Source organism: Lactuca virosa, chromosome 1 (assembly GCF_052849685.1).
Source record: "Lactuca virosa cultivar CGN04683 chromosome 1, Lactuca_virosa_CGN04683_v6, whole genome shotgun sequence".
NCBI classification, from domain to species: Eukaryota; Viridiplantae; Streptophyta; class Magnoliopsida; order Asterales; family Asteraceae; genus Lactuca; species Lactuca virosa.
In genome coordinates, this window is record NC_136426.1 from 7,345,746 (window position 1) to 7,364,719 (window position 18,974).

The window sequence follows — 18,974 nt, forward strand, 5'->3', positions numbered from 1 at the left end:
AAATTAATATATAAGTGGGGTAATATATAGGCGAGAAATAATTTTTTAATTGAAACCTCACTGATGAAAATATAATAAAAAGCCCCAACGAATATATCAACTAGTTGGTAGTTACAAGAGATATTTATGAACACTAATAAAAATAAATGTGGTAATATATAGGCAAATTAAGATAAGTGGGAGTTGATGTGGTGAGATATGAGCCAACGAGGCCTCAGTTCTTTTCATAATTGTCATGGGCTTATTACAGGGCCGATCCAAACCAATTTGAGGCCCGGGGCAAAAGTAAATTTGAGACCCTTTAAATTTCAATAATTAGTAATCTATTAGGATAATACAATGATGGACTATTATTTGTCTATAACAACCGTTGTCGGCTAAAAGATTATTGCATGGACTATTATATATATACTATAGTTGAAGTTATAGAAGAGATTGGAGGGGGGAGAGCACCTGGCAGCCCCCTCATTGTCTCCGCCCCTGGTCCTTTGCCTCTATGGGTGGAAATGATCCAATCGTAAGTAATCAATGGTTTAACAAGAAATTTTATGTTCAATTATGAAAACCAAATACAATAATTATAAAAAGGATCAACATATTTGAAAAGAAAAATGTATTTGTGAGTAGAAAATGATTGGTTTGTATAATTATTGTATTGAGTTTTTAGGTAAAAATTGCAAAAAAAAAAAAATAATAATAATAAATAAAACATACATCGCCGGATAAAAAATATTCCTATAACTTCATTTATATATATTTTGAATTCTATGATATCCACATATTGAATCTCTATAATCTTCTATTGATCTTACATAGGTAACGCAAAACATCATTTTTATGAAAGAATAATAAATATAAACTTTATATGTCCAGATAATAACATCGGGGTGGTGGCGCAGTTGGCTAGCGCGTAGGTCTCATAGCTAAAATTGAGTTATCCTGAGGTCGAGAGTTCGAGCCTCTCTCACCCCAAAAATATTTTCCATCCCATTTTCTCTTAGACCAACCATGGAACCCTTTATTACTTAAAACTTTAGTAATTTGATTTTACAAACAAAACAAGTTATTGTTGTTCATAAAATTTATACAAGAGGACACATGGTTTAGACCAACCATGGAACCCTTTATTACTTAAAACTTTAGTAATTTGATTTTACAAACAAAACAAGTTATTGTTGTTCATAAAATTTATACAAGAGGACACATGGTTTAGACCCACTCATCTGGTTGTAATTTTATCATAATTGATAATACCATGTATTAATTTTATTGGCTCACAAAATATTGTTGTATAGCTTATTAATTTGTAGAGTTTTACAATTCCCTTGAACAACAGGTTGTCTAACGTCGGAACCTGTAGGATTCCAATATGTAGCAATTCTTTTAGACTGTTTTAATTCACAAGTGATCATCGTTAGCAACAAACAAACAGCCAACTAAACCATAACAAACTAACAAACAACCATAAACCCTGCATAATATGAAATTTGAGAATTATTATTGTAATTCATTTTAAAAATATTGTTAGAACTTATATCGATACCTGCCCTTATGGGATTCCTATTATAACGCACACTCCTATAATTAAAATATCATTTTCTTTTTTAAAATATCGACTTTAAAGCATTCGATTATCAACAAAATTTCAAGATCTAATTTTAATGGGATTCCTATTATAACGCACACCCCTATAATTAAAATATCATTTTCTTTTTTAAAATATCGACTTTAAAGCATTTGATTATCAACAAAATTTCAAGATCTATTTTTAAAAACTGTGCCAAAAAGCTTCGGTAGAACATATTACAAATGCATCCATACAAAAAAAAGTAAAAGATTAAAATTCATTCAGAATACTTGAACATTTAGCAAATTGACACTAAATTTAAAACATGACAAAAAAGAATCTCATACGAATTAAAAAGGGAGAAATTAGAAGCCAAATGCAACCGGATTCTCCTAATAAAAATAGAAACAAAGGCAATCAGCCTGCAAACACTCACTGCTGTTGTTGTTCTTCACTTTGCTTTGGAGCTGCTTCCTTAATCTCATCAGCTCCATCCTCCTGCATCAAAACAAAACCAATTCAAATATCAAAATTGTAAAGATTCATAAAAACAACTGCATAATGTAAAGAGAAGGTGTATTATATACCTGCATATCAGAGGTCCAAAGAGTGAGGTTATCACGGAGGAGTTGCATGATCAAAGTGCTATCTTTGTAGGATTCTTCACCCAATGTGTCCAACTCAGCGATTGCTTCATCAAAGGCCTGGAAAAGGGAGTTTTAGAGTGAAAGAAGTTGAAAGGATCTTCATGAATCATGATATGAAGTTTTAAAGCTCATACTCATACCTGTTTCGCAAGGTTACAAGCTCGATCTGGAGAGTTCAAAATCTCATAATAAAACACAGAGAAATTGAGAGCCAGTCCAAGGCGAATCGGGTGTGTTGGGGCAAGTTCGGTGTTCGCAATATCCTAAAAATTCAATTCAGATGATTAAATCAACTCAACAAAATCATTGAACCTGTTTCCAAATCTACATAACACTCAACAAATTCAAAAAGAAGAAATTAACCTGAGCGGACTTGTAGGCAGTGAGAGTGCTCTCGGCGGCCTCTTTACGTTCACCGCCGGTTTTAAACTCAGCAAGGTAACGATGATAATCTCCCTTCATTTTAAGATAAAACACCTTTGAATCACCTGAAGATGCTGAAGGAATGAGTCTCGAGTCAAGCAGCTTCAAAATACCGTCGCATATTTTCGAGAGCTCCGCCTCGATCTTCGATCTGTAGTCCTTGATCACAGTCACGTGATCCTCATTACCACGCGACTCCTCTTTCTGCTCGATCGACGAGATGATACGCCAGGAAGCACGCCGAGCGCCGATCACATTCTTATAGGCAACGGAAAGGAGATTCCGTTCTTCGACGGTGAGTTCATCGGTGACTTTCTCCATGAATTCAACCATTTCGTCGTACCGTTCCGCCTGTTCTGCGAGCTTGGCCATGTAGACATTCTGGTCACGCGCCGACAACGCCATTTTTCCGATGAGCGATAGATAATCAGAGAGATCTGGTGAGGGTTTGAATTGAATTTAGGGAGAGAATGGGAATGGGAGAGAGATTATTGAGGGAAAAAGCAGAGGATGAGAGAGATTAGTGGAGAAAAAAGGGCTTTTCTTGAACAACGGTTAACCATATTAGGAGCATGCTATAATCACTTGTACTTTACATTATAGCTTTTGTACCATTTAAATACTCAGGATCTCGGGTATAATAAAATAGCAATACAACGTAATCGATAAACAAAATATTTTTTCTCATTATATTATTATCTTTGGTTGACTCGAAAAATCAGAATTGGTGTATCTTCCACGACAAGGGTGTTGTTCGTTTTAGAGAATAAGTAATTATTTTATATCTAAGTAATTTCTTTTACACAACTAAATAACGAACTTAATAAAATGTGACTATTATAACCAACTTTAGAAAGAGAAAACCAAAATAATTATCTATATGTGACCATAACAAAAAAACTAATTACCCTGATAAGTCAAATTTTCTTTTTGTTAAAGTAATCGATCATAATGTCCGCAAAATTAATAGATTCAGTTAAATTTATTTAAAACAATTTTACGTCCATTTATCTTTAAATTAGTCAAGACATGTTGGAAGTTGTTTTTGAAAACATAATTATCAATATATATATATATATATATATATATATATATATATATATATATATATATATAGGGGAGGGTTCATGCGAAAATACAAATAATTTGCGAAAACGGGAAAACAAGAAAAACCTATGAGATTGTGTCACCTCAACATTATATTTTGGACAATAATTCATCCAAACTTTGAAATACATGATGATAATCAATAATAGATGAGAAATTGTTTCATATTAGCAAAGTATGATTTTTGACATTTTTATTATGAAAAAGTGAATTTAAAAATGGTTAAGGACGTGAAAAAAAAGTAATTATTAAAAACGCTTTGAAATCTATATTATCATAACACAATCCAATGTAAACTTATTATCTTTAATTTAGTGCTAATAAATTTATTTTTTATAGTACATGTGTTTGATTTTTATAAGATAAAATCTGTTTTCGCGTTTTCGCAAGATATTTATGTTTTCGCATGAACCTACTTCTATATATATATATATATATATATATATATATATATATATATATATATATATATATATATATATATATATATATATATATAAAGAGAGAGAGAGATAGGTTCAAATGTTTATCATATCTATTGTGTGCTCGAATGCACCAATAGGAATTTAGTATTAATTATATGTATATTAAATGCTATCCATACTTATAACTCATTTTTATGGAAATTATTAAATTCGTCATTAATGTCAACAATAATATTCTTTTAGAATGAATTCATATCTAGAAGAATGAGAGTGTATTCCGGCAGAATGAGAGTGTATTCTAGTAGAATATATTCTCGTTCTTCATATTCCATGCAACTTTATTGTATTTTAAGTGAGTGAGTCCTGAAACAAAATACGAACTCATATATAAAAACCTAGATGCGAATTCATTCTGAAAGAATGTTATTGCTGACATTAATGACAGATTTAATTAGTTTCCATAAAAGAGAATTATAATTATGGATATCATTTAATATACATATAATTATGGAAATCATTTAATATCTATATTTATTTAATTAAATAATTAGTTAATTTACTAAATTCCTATTGGTGCATTCTAGCATACAATAAATGTAAGAAACAAAATAACCTAGCCATATATATATATATATATATATATATATATATATATATATATATATATATATATATATATATACAAGAATATCGATGTAGATTTTAATACATAGAACAAATCTTATTGAAGATGATATTCATGTGTTTTTCCTTGTCAAATCTGGAGTTTTTTTCTTTTACCAAAATAGTGTATTTTAAAAAGATATTTACAAAAATGGTATGATTTTAAATAAATTTACCATTTATGTTAAATTATATACCAAATCAAAATTAGAAGGTAAAAAAATGAATTATCAGTGTAATTATCTTTTCGTTTTGTTCATATTTGGTTAACTTTTTTTTGTACACGTTTAGATTACACACTTGTTGGAAGTGTGTACATATGATCATTATGATCAACTGTACTACAGTCGGCATAATGGTCATATGTAAACACTTTCAACAAGTTTGTTATCTAGATGTGTAAAAAGAAAACAAAAAAAAAGTTAGCTAGATATGAACAAAACAAAAAGGTAATTACCATGATAAGTCATATTCTCATTGTTTTATAAGAGATAAAAGAATGCACTTTTTGGACCGCATTTATAAAAAAAAAATAAGTGGATCAAATGTTTGCAGTCTGTAAAAAAAATATTTATTTTTTAACGTCTACAGACTACTGAAATAAAATAACATACAAATAAATTGATTTTTCAAACATAAAAAGGTTAATTAACACCAAAATTTAAATAATTATAGTTTACAATACTAAAATATAATCCATACAACCATAATAATAATTTTTTAAATTGTTCATTCAATGTTTTGCATTAACTGCTAAGTAATTTCATCATATAACATAGTCATATATTTTTAGTTCGCTACGCTATAATATCCTTCGAACAAATAATATTTTAAGAAATTTAACTCCATTCGTATCAAATAATTAATTAAATAAAGTAAGGCTAAATAAAAAAGAATCAGTGTTTAAGTTTAAGTAAAATAGTTTATTATTTAAACAAATTAAATAGATAAAAAAGAAAAAGAAGCCTAGATTTTAGGTATTTACAAAAATAGTCATATTTATTAATAACTTTGTAAAAAATAGTCATATTTAAAAAAATAGTCATATTTACTAATAACTTTGTAAAAAAATAGCCAAAAATTAACATTTTTTCAAAAATAGTCATACAAATCGCAGGTGATGGAGCTCACTTGTGATTTTATGCCTTCCAACTGCGATCTCATGTACATGAGCTGCAAATTTGACCCATTTTTGGCCCATGGGCTGGTAGTATATATAAACCTAAAATTCTAAAATAACCATCATTTTCATATTTTCAACTTCAAAAAATTCTTTCAACTATCTAATGACTCAAGAACAATATTCACATGGAAACTTTATAAGTAATCTATATATTTCATGTTGTAATTGTCTTTTATTAGTTATAACACCTTAAAGATTGTAACATACATAAAATATGATCCCAAAAATTTCATTTTTTATTATTAAATAAACAGTAGTTATCAAAACATCCCATCATAAACGTGAATCATAGTATCCATAACAATAAAATCAGAGTAACATCCCAGGTAAAACAATATCATGGTGTGTGCAATGCAGTCATCCCGAGCTCTTCCCTTTGCTACCGGAATTACCTGAAACCAAAACTGAAAACTGTAAGCACGAACCTTGTGAATTTCCCCAAACTACCGCATACCATACATATAATCACATATAGTGGGCCCCGCCCGACATCGGGTCTCACCCGGCATCGAGCTGAGCTCGGCATGCATATGACACATATCAAATATTTGCATACAACAATCACATAGATACAATCATACAAATAATCATCGGGCACCGCCCGACATCGGGCCTTAGTCCGAAAGCATACAAGTACAGACATATGCAAGAGTCACAAAGACATAAAACATACAACTATTCCTCGGTCCCCGCCCGACATCGGACCGTAATCCAGAAGGCATATAAATAACCATCGGGCACTGCCTGACATCAGACCCTGGTCCGGAACATATAATTATAAACACGGGCCGACATTGGTGCCTTCGACCCGTTAAATCTGGGAGGAAACTCACCTCAAATGCCAGCTGATAGCTGCAAACACCTCTGCTCCGGAATCAGCTCTACTCAACCCCTAAACAAAACAACCCCTTAGATGACATTCCATACTCATAACCCCTTAAGGGTCAATTTGGTCAAAATCAAAGTCAAAGTCAACATCCAAGTCAAGTCAAGGTCAAAGTTAACGCTCCGAGTTGACTCAACCCGTCGAGTTATCCTTCAACTCACCGGGTTTCCATATATCACAGAATCGTGATATTTCAAATCAACTCGTCGAGTTTCCCTTTAACTCGTCGAGTTCCTCCTTTTTCAACAGAATCGGGACAAACCCAAACCAACTCGCCGAGTTCCCCTATCAACTCGTCGAGTTCATCAGTCTGCCAACCCACTTAATGCATTAAGCCACTATTCTTCAAACCAAAGCCCTATCTTCCAGATCTAGACTGAGAATACGTCTAGAAGGGTAAAGTTTCCAACTTTACCCATTAAGAACCACCCCAAAGGCATTAATCTCAAACCCTAATCCAAAAAGGCTTATGACTTAAACCAAAAATCATCATATCATCAAGATAATACTCAAGAACATAGATCTGGACCTTAAAGGACAAAAGGTCACATAAAGTCTCCAACTTTACTTGCATGTATGGCCAAAAGAAGCTTAAAAGGCCAAAACAAAGGCTTAGAAGGTGCATGGTGTCACACCCCCAAACCAGACGGCGGAAACGTTCGGGGGGTGGAGGACTTCATTTGTAGTATCACAACACATGCATTATAGTAATCAGAGTACAAACAACCACTGTATTTAAAAAGTATAAGTATTTACATGTGTTTCATCATTGTATACTGAAACCAAATAGTTATACAAAAGAAGAAGACAAGACATAAATAACTCCATCTTCTCAAAAGCACGGGGAGTACCTATCTACTGGTTCCCTGAGAATACAAATAATTTGAAAAGAGAGTATCAACATAAAGTTGAGTGAGTGCATAAGTATTTATGTTTGAATGAATGTTATCTGTTTCTTGAATAAGTAAACTGTTCCAGAAAATCCAATATTTTCTGTTGTATATGAAAAGTAGTTTTAATTACATAAAACCGTTCTGTTTGTAAACCAATGTTCTGTATTTGTATACCTTTGTAAACTTGTAACTGAGAGTGTGCCTGGTTTCATCAACTGTTATTGTAAACTGTAATGTAATACTGTAAATTGTATCTTGTAAACTAGTACTTTGAAAATGTACTTATGTTTAGTTATTTATACACTAACATATTGTTAATATCTTTTTAATGAGTTATTATAACCATACTGACTAGATGGCCTGACCCAACTCTATGAATGCGTTGAAAGCTGTTGATAACAACTGTCACTCGTAGGCGTGTATGCCTGACTGTAGCTAGCAGTCTGAGTGCGGGGTTGTCAATCCCAATATAGATCTATACACACATTGTTTCGATCCCCCGCTGGAGATTCTGGTTATAATGCCAGGACTTTAACTATATTGTTTAAATGAATTAAACAACATGTATCAAGTGACTCATAAAAATCATATAAACGTCACATGTATAATAGTTATGAAAACCCAATCATTCTGAAATAATGATTGACAGTATGTTCTTGAATTAGTATTCTTAACATGTATCTGAAAGATGTATAACCTTGAATAGTTTTGAATCAAACCTTTGTTCTTGTAAAACAATGTACTTTAGTATACTTGAATCGTGAATTAATGTTCTGTGAATCATAAATTATACCTATTATAATTTATATGTACTTTCTGAATTGATACTGAGTATTCATGAATCCAACCCTGTGCTCAACATGTTACAAAGGGTACATGAACTTAATGAACTAACTTTTATAATTGTATACATATACAAATATATATAAGTAAAATTTAAATGACACTTGGACAAATAACTGATGCTTATAATCCCACATTGTGACAACCATCACTTTCTGGTCAGGTCAAACTCAAAGAAAGTCAACAAGTCAAACTGGTCAACTCGACTAGTACTAATATAATTAGGGATTTCTTTATGGTTACTAATGTATGACTCTAAACCTTAAATGCAAAGTAACACTTGAAAGCTTCAAATGTTCAAAATTCTAAACCCTAATCAGAAGGAGGGAAGTAACAACTCTATAAAACACTAGCACGTGCCCTTCGGGGGTGTATAACACTCAAAATGGGATGTAACTAAGCCTACGGTCTTTGAACTACGAAGAAAAACATTAATAAAGGCTCCCGACAAAGTCTCTCTCAATCTCTCCCATTGTATCTATCCCTCTCCCAAATCTCTCCAAGTATGTGAAATCTCTCTCAAATATCTCCAAGTATGTGAAATCTCTCCCAAATCTCTCTAAGTATGTGAAATCTCTCCTAAATCTCTCCAAGTATGTGAAATCTCTCCCAAATCTCTCCAAGTATGTGAAATCTCTCCCAAATCTCTCCAAGTATGTGAAATCTCTCCCAAATATTTTCAAGTATGTGAAATATCTCCCAAATCTCTCCAAGCATGTGAAATCTCTCCCAAATCTCTCCAAGTATGTGAAATCTCTCGCAAATCTCTCCAAGTATGTGAAATCTCTCCTAAATCTCTCTATGTACCTTCCTCAGTCGAAAACAACCCAAAACCAAAGGAGAAAACCAAACGGAACCCTCTTGGTCCGGAACCCTCTTGGCCCGAAACCCTCTTGGTCCGGAACCGGACAATTTCGCATCTCCCTCAGCTTCGAACTCCTTCACTCCGGAGTACTCTTCCCTCGCACGTCTCGGAAGACCTCGCTCCGGAACCCTCGCAGGTTCGCTTCCTTCTCCCAGTTTTCGACCACTTTTGCGTTTTAAGCTCGTTTTTCATGATTTTCGCGTGGGATTTTCACCCAAACTTATATTTTGACATATAAGACCATATATATTCATATTTTAATCACATTTTGGGGGAAATCTCAACTTAATGACAATATCTAGTGGGTGAGATATTGAGTTAGAGTGCTGATTTTTCCATGAAGTGTGACTCAAGCTAACCCCCATACCCACATAGGACAACCCTCAGTCACTATTCATCCATACCTAGTCAACTATTTGTCCTCTCACACCTCTCCTCCAGCTGGTAACTTGATCAAAAGTTGGAAACCCCCATCTCTCCTTCCACTTTACTCACTCTCTCACCAAGAAACAAACACTTCTCTCTCATTTCCCTCTCTAAGAACTCGAGACTCCAAGGCTTCCTTTGATCTTCTCACCCTCATTCAGTAAGTATTCTCATCCTACATTGAACATTCTTCACTCCTTCACTCAGATTATGAATCTCTCATAAGAAATGTCACCATAATTGTTCTTAGATCTTCAACTCTCCAAGCTCCTATCAAGTGTTCTTGACTTGGAAACCCTTTCTCTTCAGCATACATCTAAGGAAATCACTCAAGGTGAGTTCATACCCCTACATTTTCATGTTTTCTTCTAGTTTTAAGGGGGGGAATACAAGTTAATACATCAAAAACTTAACTAAGCTCAAACAACAGCTTTCATCAGAAAAGTTGAGCCCCATTCACAGACTGTTTTGACTATCTTAAACTTAATATCTTTCAAAACGGTTTTATATTCAAGTATTTCAGGTTTATACCTTTCTAATGACTACTTGCACATCTCCATACGATTTTTTTACAATTTATGGTGATTTTTATAAAACTGTCTATCAATTCAGAAACAAATCCGGACCAGTCTGTGAATATGAGCATTTTCACACAAGTTAGAGACTTATAAAAATCATAACAAAAATTATGAATAAACTAGACACAATTACTAAACTCTCCGTGTTTACGTATTTAGTTTTCGGCTTCGTATGATTTTTCTATGATTTTTCTAAAACTAGTTAACAGCTTACAATTTCCAAAACACTTTGTAACATGTTGAGCAAAGTGTTTATCCTTGATGACTTTATAATTTACATGTGTTTTCTGTTGAGTTACACTTAAATAACAGAAATTACTCACTGAATTGTAAGAGTCCTTTATCATTACAAGTATACAAGAGGAAATATAAGGAGTATAGTTTATGGATTGTACTTCTCAAACATACTACATAAAAAGGGGATTTATTTCCGCCACACAAAAGGTTTTACACTCAAACCACACGTAAACTCGTTAACGTAAGTTGTGAGACAATTCTTCAATTGTACTCTTAGAGTGCAGGTCAAAAAAATTCCTGTAAGTTATAACCAGAATCTCTTGTAGGGAGAGCGTGATAATTGTATATAGATCTATATTGGGATTGACACCCCACACATTGCTGCTAGCTACAGCGGGACCTGCAGGTCTACGGGTGACAAAAGTCATAGGATCTTGACGTCTAAAAAACGTTGTAGCAGGTTCATTCTAGTTATAGTATGGTTATAACGACTCACATAGGGAGTTAACAACATTTCAACTTTACGGGAAAATGCTACTTAAAAAAAAGGTTTTATCTATCTAAAACTGCATACTCTCAGTCTTGGGATTTAAGACTACACGACTTTGTATAAGGAAAATATTGGATTTTTCTTGGATACACATTACAATTACAAACACGTTATAAGTACAAAATACGCACATACTCTCGGTCTTGGGATTTAAGGCTACATAACATTTTATAAGGAAAATATTGGATTTTCTTGAGTATTCATTTACATTTACAAACAAAGGTTTTTCCAACATTTCATCCAAAATCTTATGAACTCACCAACTTAATTGTTGACACTTTCAAAACTACTTGTATTCTCAGGAAATCAGTGAAATAGGAAATCAACAGCTTTTGAGGATGGGACGTTAAATCGTCAAACATTTCATTTTGTCATCATAGTGTAATTGATTGTGAAACATGTAAACTCATACTACGATGTAACGTTTTCAATTATAATTATGATGGTTGTATTTACTATGAGCACTATTATACTCGTTGATATGATACTATACATGAAGTCATTCCCACCCCGGACGTTTCCGCCATCCATGGTTTGGGGGTGTGATAGATTGGTATCAGAGCATTGTTTATAGTGAACATAGTATATCAAACCACATAAGATATACAAACTATAAACACAAAGGGACTAAGATTCTCTAATTTAAAGTCTTTCCCTACAAATATACTTTTAAAAATAATAAAAGCGTTATTTTTATGAAAAAGTATAAGTACATACATGCATACCGGTATAGTGTCACGTCTAAGGAAAACGCAAAAGTGAAAAATATAGGAGTTGTGCATTATGAATATGCCTTGGGATATGCAATCAAGTCTGGGAGGAATATAGTCTGATCAAATATATTCGTCCGAGAAGTGACTAGTATATGTCGGGGGATAGTCATAGTGGACAACAAGTCTATCAACTTACCAACACCCATACAAGAAACACGTTAAGAATCAAACACAACCGTTAAAATACTATAGGAGTATTTTATGTTAACTAAGCACAATATTTCTAGATTCATTATGTGCCTCTTACACCCCTATTCTCGTACAGACGACATGGCAGGATTTCATTTACCCGGAGACCACTACTTTCCAAACCAGGAGAACGGTGGTTGGTTGGATGCAGAACCGGAAGAGGATCCCGAAGAAGTATCCGAGGAGGAGCCCGAAAAAGACCCCGAAGAGGAAGAAGAAATGGACGAAGAAGAACTCGAAGAAGAATTGGAGGACGAAGAAGAAGAGGAGGAGCCGGAGGAGGAAGTCATCAACCCTCCTTACATCGCCAGGGTGCCTGCGAACCGTTTTGGCTACAACGAGCCTGAGCCCCGTTGGGCAACAGTGATCGAGAGATGGAGCCGTCAACAACGGCAACGATCACCATTTGGCGATCAACGGGGTTACTACGACCTCAGTCATGGGGGACCGGCTGACAGAGCTCTCCCAGTCATGATCCAGCAAATCACGAGCCTAGGGGACTAGAATCGGGAAATGGCGAATCAAGTTCGGGATCTCAACGTTGTTGTAGAAGCCTCAGATGCTCGTACCAGGGACTTGGAAAGAGACTTCTATCCAATGGACCAACTCATTGAGGACCTTACCACCGCTCTGGCGGAGGTAAGGGAGTACCAGATAAGGCACGCGGCTCTCGAGGAGAGAGTGATCGTGGCCGAACGCCGAATTGCGGAGCTACAGGGAGCCTCGACCTCGTCTCCAGGACCGCAAGGGACAACCTGATACCACCCGCCTCGAGTAGTGCTTGCAACTACTCACGTTTTGTTATAAATTAGGTTTACGAGTATGTGTTGGGACTACTCTTTCCTGCAAGTAGTTTTGACCCTGCGTCTAAGTGATTACACTAGTCGAAGGGTCTATGCGCTGTCAAAATTTTCCGTTATGTTGATACAATGTAGACTTTCTATAAGGTCAAATTTTCCTAAGAACATGTACTAAATTGTATCAATGAAAATTGGCATGCATTTTATTTTATTGGGAGTTTACCTCAGATTGCAAAACATATCATTACAAACGATTTGCTTATGGTAACTCTAAGATTATTTAATATATACCTTGAGGTTATATGTAATTAAGAGGCAATCGACTTAGAAATGGTGAGTCCGCCTTGGATCCTGTTCCTTGTTTGGTTGTGGGCTCAGGGCAGACTCATTAAGTTCGACGGTCTATTGAACCTTAGTTACACACAACTAGTATACATTGAGTGGTCTTATGAGTAGATCAGGCATGGAACAAAGATTACAAGATTTCATTTGAGTCATTACTACTAAATTCATGAGTTTATTCATATAGACTTCTACTATGAATTGTTTCCAACATTTGAAAAATCGGGAAATACTATACTTGAAAACTAATAACCTAGTTTTACGACACCCGACTAATAACCATTACTAAAAGACTTATACTCATTTCGTCTTTAAAATTATATGACAGAAAGATGCCACCTCGTACGTCTGCTAGATGCACTGGCGGAACGCAAACCAATCCACCACCGCCACCTCCCTAGTATGATCATGTTATGTTCCAGGCTGCGATTACAGCCGCAGTGGCAACAACTATGTCCCAAATCAGCACTGACGGTGCCAGGAGGACAGGGAGCGGTACTAATAACTCCACTTAAGGAGATAGCCAAGGCCGTTCGAGAGAGTGTTCCTATAAGGACTTCACTAATGGCAAACCCGATTCGTTCAATGGTAGCGGGGGAGTCATCGCTTTGATGCAGTGGTTCGAGAAGACCGAATCTATCTTCGAGATCTGTGCGTGCCCCGAAGCAAACAAAGTCAAATTCGCAGCTTGCACTTTCACCGGCAGGGCCCTTACTTGGTGGAACGGCCACGTAAAATCTCTAACTCTCGCCGTGGCTAATTCGATAAGCTGGGAAGACTTGAAGACTATGATGTTGAAGGAGTATTGCCCAAGGGGTGAAGTGCAAAAATTAGAACAAGAACTGTGGAGTCTCAAGATGACGGGCTCTGACCTTGCAGCTTACACTGCCCGATTCAATGATCTAGCACTCCTCTGTCCGGCGATGGTCACTCCGGAAAGCAAGAAGGTGGAACGATACCTCTGGGGATTATCTTCCCAGATTCAAAATAGCGTGTTGGCCTCACGGCCAACTACCTTCGACAGTGCCAAGGAGTTGGCACAACAACTCATTGATCATCGGGCCAACCACGACACTGTGATAACCACCTCCGATCGAGCAAAAGGAGGGAACAACAAGAGGAAGTTCTGGAACAATAAAAAGAAGCAACCGATGCAGGACCCCGCCAAGAGGCAACAAACTGTTACCATCCATTCTGCCACCACTCCTTCCACTCCAGCACCACTGAGACAATATGTTGGAACCCTTCCCAAGTGCATCAAGTGCAACTTTCACCACAACGGTCCTTGTCGTGAAATGCACTGCAACCGTTGTAACAAAAAGGGGCATACCGCCCATTTCTGCAGGGCGTCTGCCCAACAAGCCAACCCGGCCGCCAACGCCGGAGCAAGCCGAGACTGTTACGGCTGCGGGGAAATTGGGCACTACAAGAGGGACTGCCCAAAAGCTAGAAACGCAAACACCGGCGGTGTCGGAAGGATCTTGGCCTTAGGGCAGGGAGAAGCAAGGGAGGATCCCACGGTGGTTACCGGTACGTTTCTCCTCAATAACTCATATGCATGCATATTATTCGATAGTGGAGCGGAGAGGAGTTTCGTTAGCCATAAATTCAAACAATTTTTAAAACAAAATCCCCAAACACTAAAAGATACATACGTTGTAGAAATGGCAAATGGAAAGATAGGTGACGACATATACTTAGGGTGTACCCTCACTCTAGACAATCACTCATTCAAAATCGATCTATTGCCGGTTTCAATAAAAAGCTTTGACATCATCATTGGCATGGATTGGTTAAGCTCAAATCGTGCTGACATTCTGTGTTACGAAAGGGTCGTACGCCTTAATCTGCCGAGTGGCGAAACTCTCGTCGTCTACGGCGACAAACCTAGTGCAAATCCACAAATCATCTCGTGCGTCAAAGCCCAAAAGTATCTCTGCAAGGAATACCACGCCTTCTTAGCCCACGTAGTGGATAAGAAACAAGAGGTGAAAAACATCAAGGACATTTCGGAGGTCTGTATTTTCCCTGACGTATTCCCAGAAGACCTTCCTGGAGTTCCACCCGCACGACAAGTCGAATTCCAAATCGACCTAATCCCTGGAGCTACCCCCGTGGCCAAAGCGCCCTACCGTCTAGCGCCAGCTGAGATGCAAGAACTATCCAGCCAACTAAACGAACTGCTGAGCAAAGGGTTCATTAGACCCAGCTTCTCGCCTTGGGGAGCACCAATTCTGTTTGTGAAAAAGAAGGATGGATCGTTTCGCATGTGCATCGACTACCGCGAGCTAAATAAGCTTACCATAAAAAACCGATACCCCTTACCCCGAATCGACGACCTATTTGATCAACTCCAAGGAGCCTCTTACTTCTCAAAGATCGATCTGAGATCGGGATACCATCAACTACGGGTTCAGGAGGAGAATGTTCCCAAAACGGCGTTCAGAACTCGGTACGGTCACTACGAGTTTGTAATAATGCCCTTCGGGTTAACAAATGCACCCGCAGTGTTCATGGATCTAATGAACCGGGTATGCCGGCCTTACCTAGACAAGTTCGTGATTGTCTTCATAGACGACATCTTGGTCTATTCAAAGAGTAAGGAAGAGCATAGACAACATCTACGAAAGGTATTGGAGACACTAAGGGCGGAAAAATTATATGCAAAATTTTCGAAGTGTGAATTTTGGATTCGAGAAGTGGACTTCCTCGGCCATGTGGTTAGCGAGAAAGGGATACACGTGGATCCCTCCAAAATCAAGGCAATCGAGAACTGGTCAGCACCAAAGACGCCTACAAAAATCCGCCAATTCTTAGGCCTCGCTGGCTACTACCGGAGGTTCATCCAAAACTTCTCCAAGATTGCCAAACCACTTACCACCCTAACCCAAAAGAGTGTAACTTTCAGCTGGGGAGAGAAACAAGAAACTGCCTTCCAAACCTTAAAACAGGCCCTGTGTAGCGCCCCGATTTTAATCCCTGCCAGAGGGAACCGAAGACTTTGTGGTCTACTGCGACGCATCAAACCAGGGCCTTGGATGTGTGTTAATGCAATGAGGAAAGGTCATCGCCTACGCATCGAGGCAATTAAAAATGCACGAGGTCAATTACGCCACACATGACCTCAAATTGGGAGCAGTAGTATTCGCCCCAAAAATCTGGAGGCACTGCCTTTACGGAACAAAGTGTACTATCTTTACCGATCAAAAAAGCCTTCAGCACATCCTCAATCAAAAAGAGCTCAACATGAGGAAGAGACGATGGGTAGAATTACTGAATGATTACGAGTGTGAGATTCGTTATCACCCAGGTATGGCCAACGTGGTTGCTGACGCCTTAAGTCGAAAAGAATACTCGGGTCGCCGAGTAAAGTCATTAACCATGACAATCCATTCGCACCTATCCATGCAAATCAACGAGCCCCAGCTGGAAGCTTTGAAGCCTGAGAATGTGGCGGGTGAGGCATTAAGAGGAATGTATAAGAATCTAGAAGTCAAGGACGATGGAGCTCGTTATCTCATGAACCGAATTTGGACACCGAAATTCGGCGGGTTCAGGGACGTCGTCCTGAATGAAGCACACAGAACTCGATACTCCGTACATCCCGGTTCGGACAAGCTGTACCTGGACCTAAAGAAACTCTACTGGTGGCCGAACATGAAAGCCGAGATCGCTACCTATGTGAGCAAGTGTCTAACTTATGCAAAAGTTAAGGTAGAGTACCAAAAGCCTTCGGGTCTACTCCAACAACCTGCGATACCTGAATGGAAGTGGGAACGAATAACCATGGACTTCATAACCAAACTGCCTAAGACGACGGGTGGTCTTGATACCATTTGGGTAATCGTCGATAGATTGACCAAATCCGCGCACTTCCTGCCAATAAAGGAGACCGACAAGATGGAAAAGTTGACTAGGAGGTACATCAAAGAGATTGTACGACTACATGGTGTGTCGATATCCATTATCTCTGACAAAGATAGTAGATTCACTTCCCGGTTCTGGCAGTCCTTACAGAAAGCTCTAGGGACCAGGCTAGACATGAGTACGGCCTACCATCCACAAACCGACGGGCAGAGCGAAAGAACTATTCAAACCTTGGAAGATATGCTAAGAGCTTGTGCTATTAACTTAGGTAAAGTGTAGGATACCACTTACCACTTATTGAATTCTCGTACAACAACAACTATCATACTAGCATCAAGGTCGCGCCATTTGAAGCTCTTTATGGCCGCAAGTGCAGATCACCACTGTGATGGGATGAAGTGGGAGATACACAGTTAGCAAAAGGGAAAGTCCCTAATAGCACCCTCACTAGCCCTGAAATCATAAGGGAAACTACGGAAAAGATTGTTCAAATTCGAGAAAGACTGAAAGCATCTCGAGATCGACAAAAGAGCTACGCCGATAAGCGACGCATACCCTTGGAATTCCAGGTTGGGGACCGAGTGCTACTGAAGGTCTCACCATGGAAAGGAACGATACGTTTTGGTAAACATGGTAAACTAGATCCAAGGTATATCGGGCCGTTCGAAATCCTTGCCAGGATTGGCCCGGTGGCATACAAACTTCGGCTACCCTAAGAACTTAACAACGTACACCCGACCTTCCACGTGTCAAATTTAAAGAAGTGTCTATCTGACGAGACTCTTGTGATCTCACTCGAGGAAATCGAGGTCAACGAGAGTCTCCACTTCATAGAAGAGCCGATAGAAATCATGGACCGAGAGATCAAGAGAACAAAACAGAGTCGCATCCCTATAGTGAAGGTTCGTTGGAATGCTAAACGAGGACCCGAGTTCACCTGGGAACGCGAAGATCAGATGAAACAAAAATACCCACACCTCTTCCCGAACTCTTGAAGTCCCGGTCAAAGTACTAATTTCTGGACAAAATTCCTTCTAACGGGGAGATAATGTGACAACCATCACTTTCTGGTCAGGTCAAACTCAAAGAAAGTCAACAAGTCAAACTGGTCAACTCGACTAGTACTAATATAATTAGGGATTTCTTTATGGTTACTAATGTATGACTCTAAACCTTAAATGCAAAGTAACACTTGAAAGCTTCAAATGTTCAAAATTCTAAACCCTAATCAGAAGGATGGAAGTAACAACTCTATAAAACACTATCACGTGCCCTTCGGGGGTGTATAACACTCAAAATGGGATGTAACTAAGCCTACGGTCTTTGAACTACGAAGAAAAACATTAATAAAGGCTCCCGACAAAGTCTCTCTCAATCTCTCCCATCGTATCTATCTCTCTCCTAAATCTCTCCAAGTATGCGAAATCTCTCCCAAATATCTCCAAGTATGTGAAATCTCTCCCAAATCTCTCTAAGTATGTGAAATCTCTCCTAAATCTCTCCAAGTATGTGAAATCTCTCCCAAATCTCTCCAAGTATGTGAAATCTCTCCTAAATCTCTCCAAGTATGTGAAATCTCTCCCAAATCTCTTCAAGTATGTGCAATCTCTCCCAAATCTCTCCAAGCATGTGAAATCTCTCCCAAATCTCTCCAAGTATGTGAACTCTCTCCCAAATCTCTCCAAGAATGTGAAATCTCTCACAAATCTC

General features: G+C 37.5%; 1 protein-coding gene and 1 non-coding gene across 2 annotated transcripts; one reads left to right on the top strand and one right to left on the bottom strand.

Annotated features, from left to right (window-relative positions):
* Nucleotides 1-884: 884 nt before the first annotated feature.
* Nucleotides 885-972, top strand: TRNAM-CAU (transfer RNA methionine (anticodon CAU)). Its single transcript is given in 2 exon segments — nucleotides 885-922; nucleotides 937-972. It is a non-coding gene; the product is annotated as a tRNA-Met (tRNA).
* Nucleotides 973-1,816: 844 nt separating this feature from the next.
* Nucleotides 1,817-3,191, bottom strand: LOC145132159 (14-3-3-like protein). Its single transcript, XM_079066856.1, has 4 exons — nucleotides 2,578-3,191; nucleotides 2,355-2,477; nucleotides 2,155-2,271; nucleotides 1,817-2,065 (listed from the first exon to the last, which is right to left on the bottom strand). The coding sequence occupies exons 1-4, from the start codon at nucleotides 3,040-3,042 to the stop codon at nucleotides 2,000-2,002; spliced, it is 771 nt and encodes a 256-aa protein (XP_078922982.1). The 5' UTR covers nucleotides 3,043-3,191; the 3' UTR covers nucleotides 1,817-1,999.
* Nucleotides 3,192-18,974: the final 15,783 nt, after the last annotated feature.

What these genes read in the sequence shown, in the direction of transcription:
- LOC145132159 (XM_079066856.1), bottom strand. Translation starts at nt 3,042, where the DNA reads ATGGCGTTGTCGGCGCGTGACCAGAATGTCTACATGGCCAAGCTCGCA. An exon ending in CTTGTAACCTTGCGAAACAG is followed by an intron (nt 2,272 to 2,354) that starts GTATGAGTATGA and finishes TCCCTTTTCCAG; the next exon opens with GCCTTTGATGAAGCAATCGC. An exon ending in TTTGGACCTCTGATATGCAG is followed by an intron (nt 2,066 to 2,154) that starts GTATATAATACA and finishes GTTTTGATGCAG; the next exon opens with GAGGATGGAGCTGATGAGAT.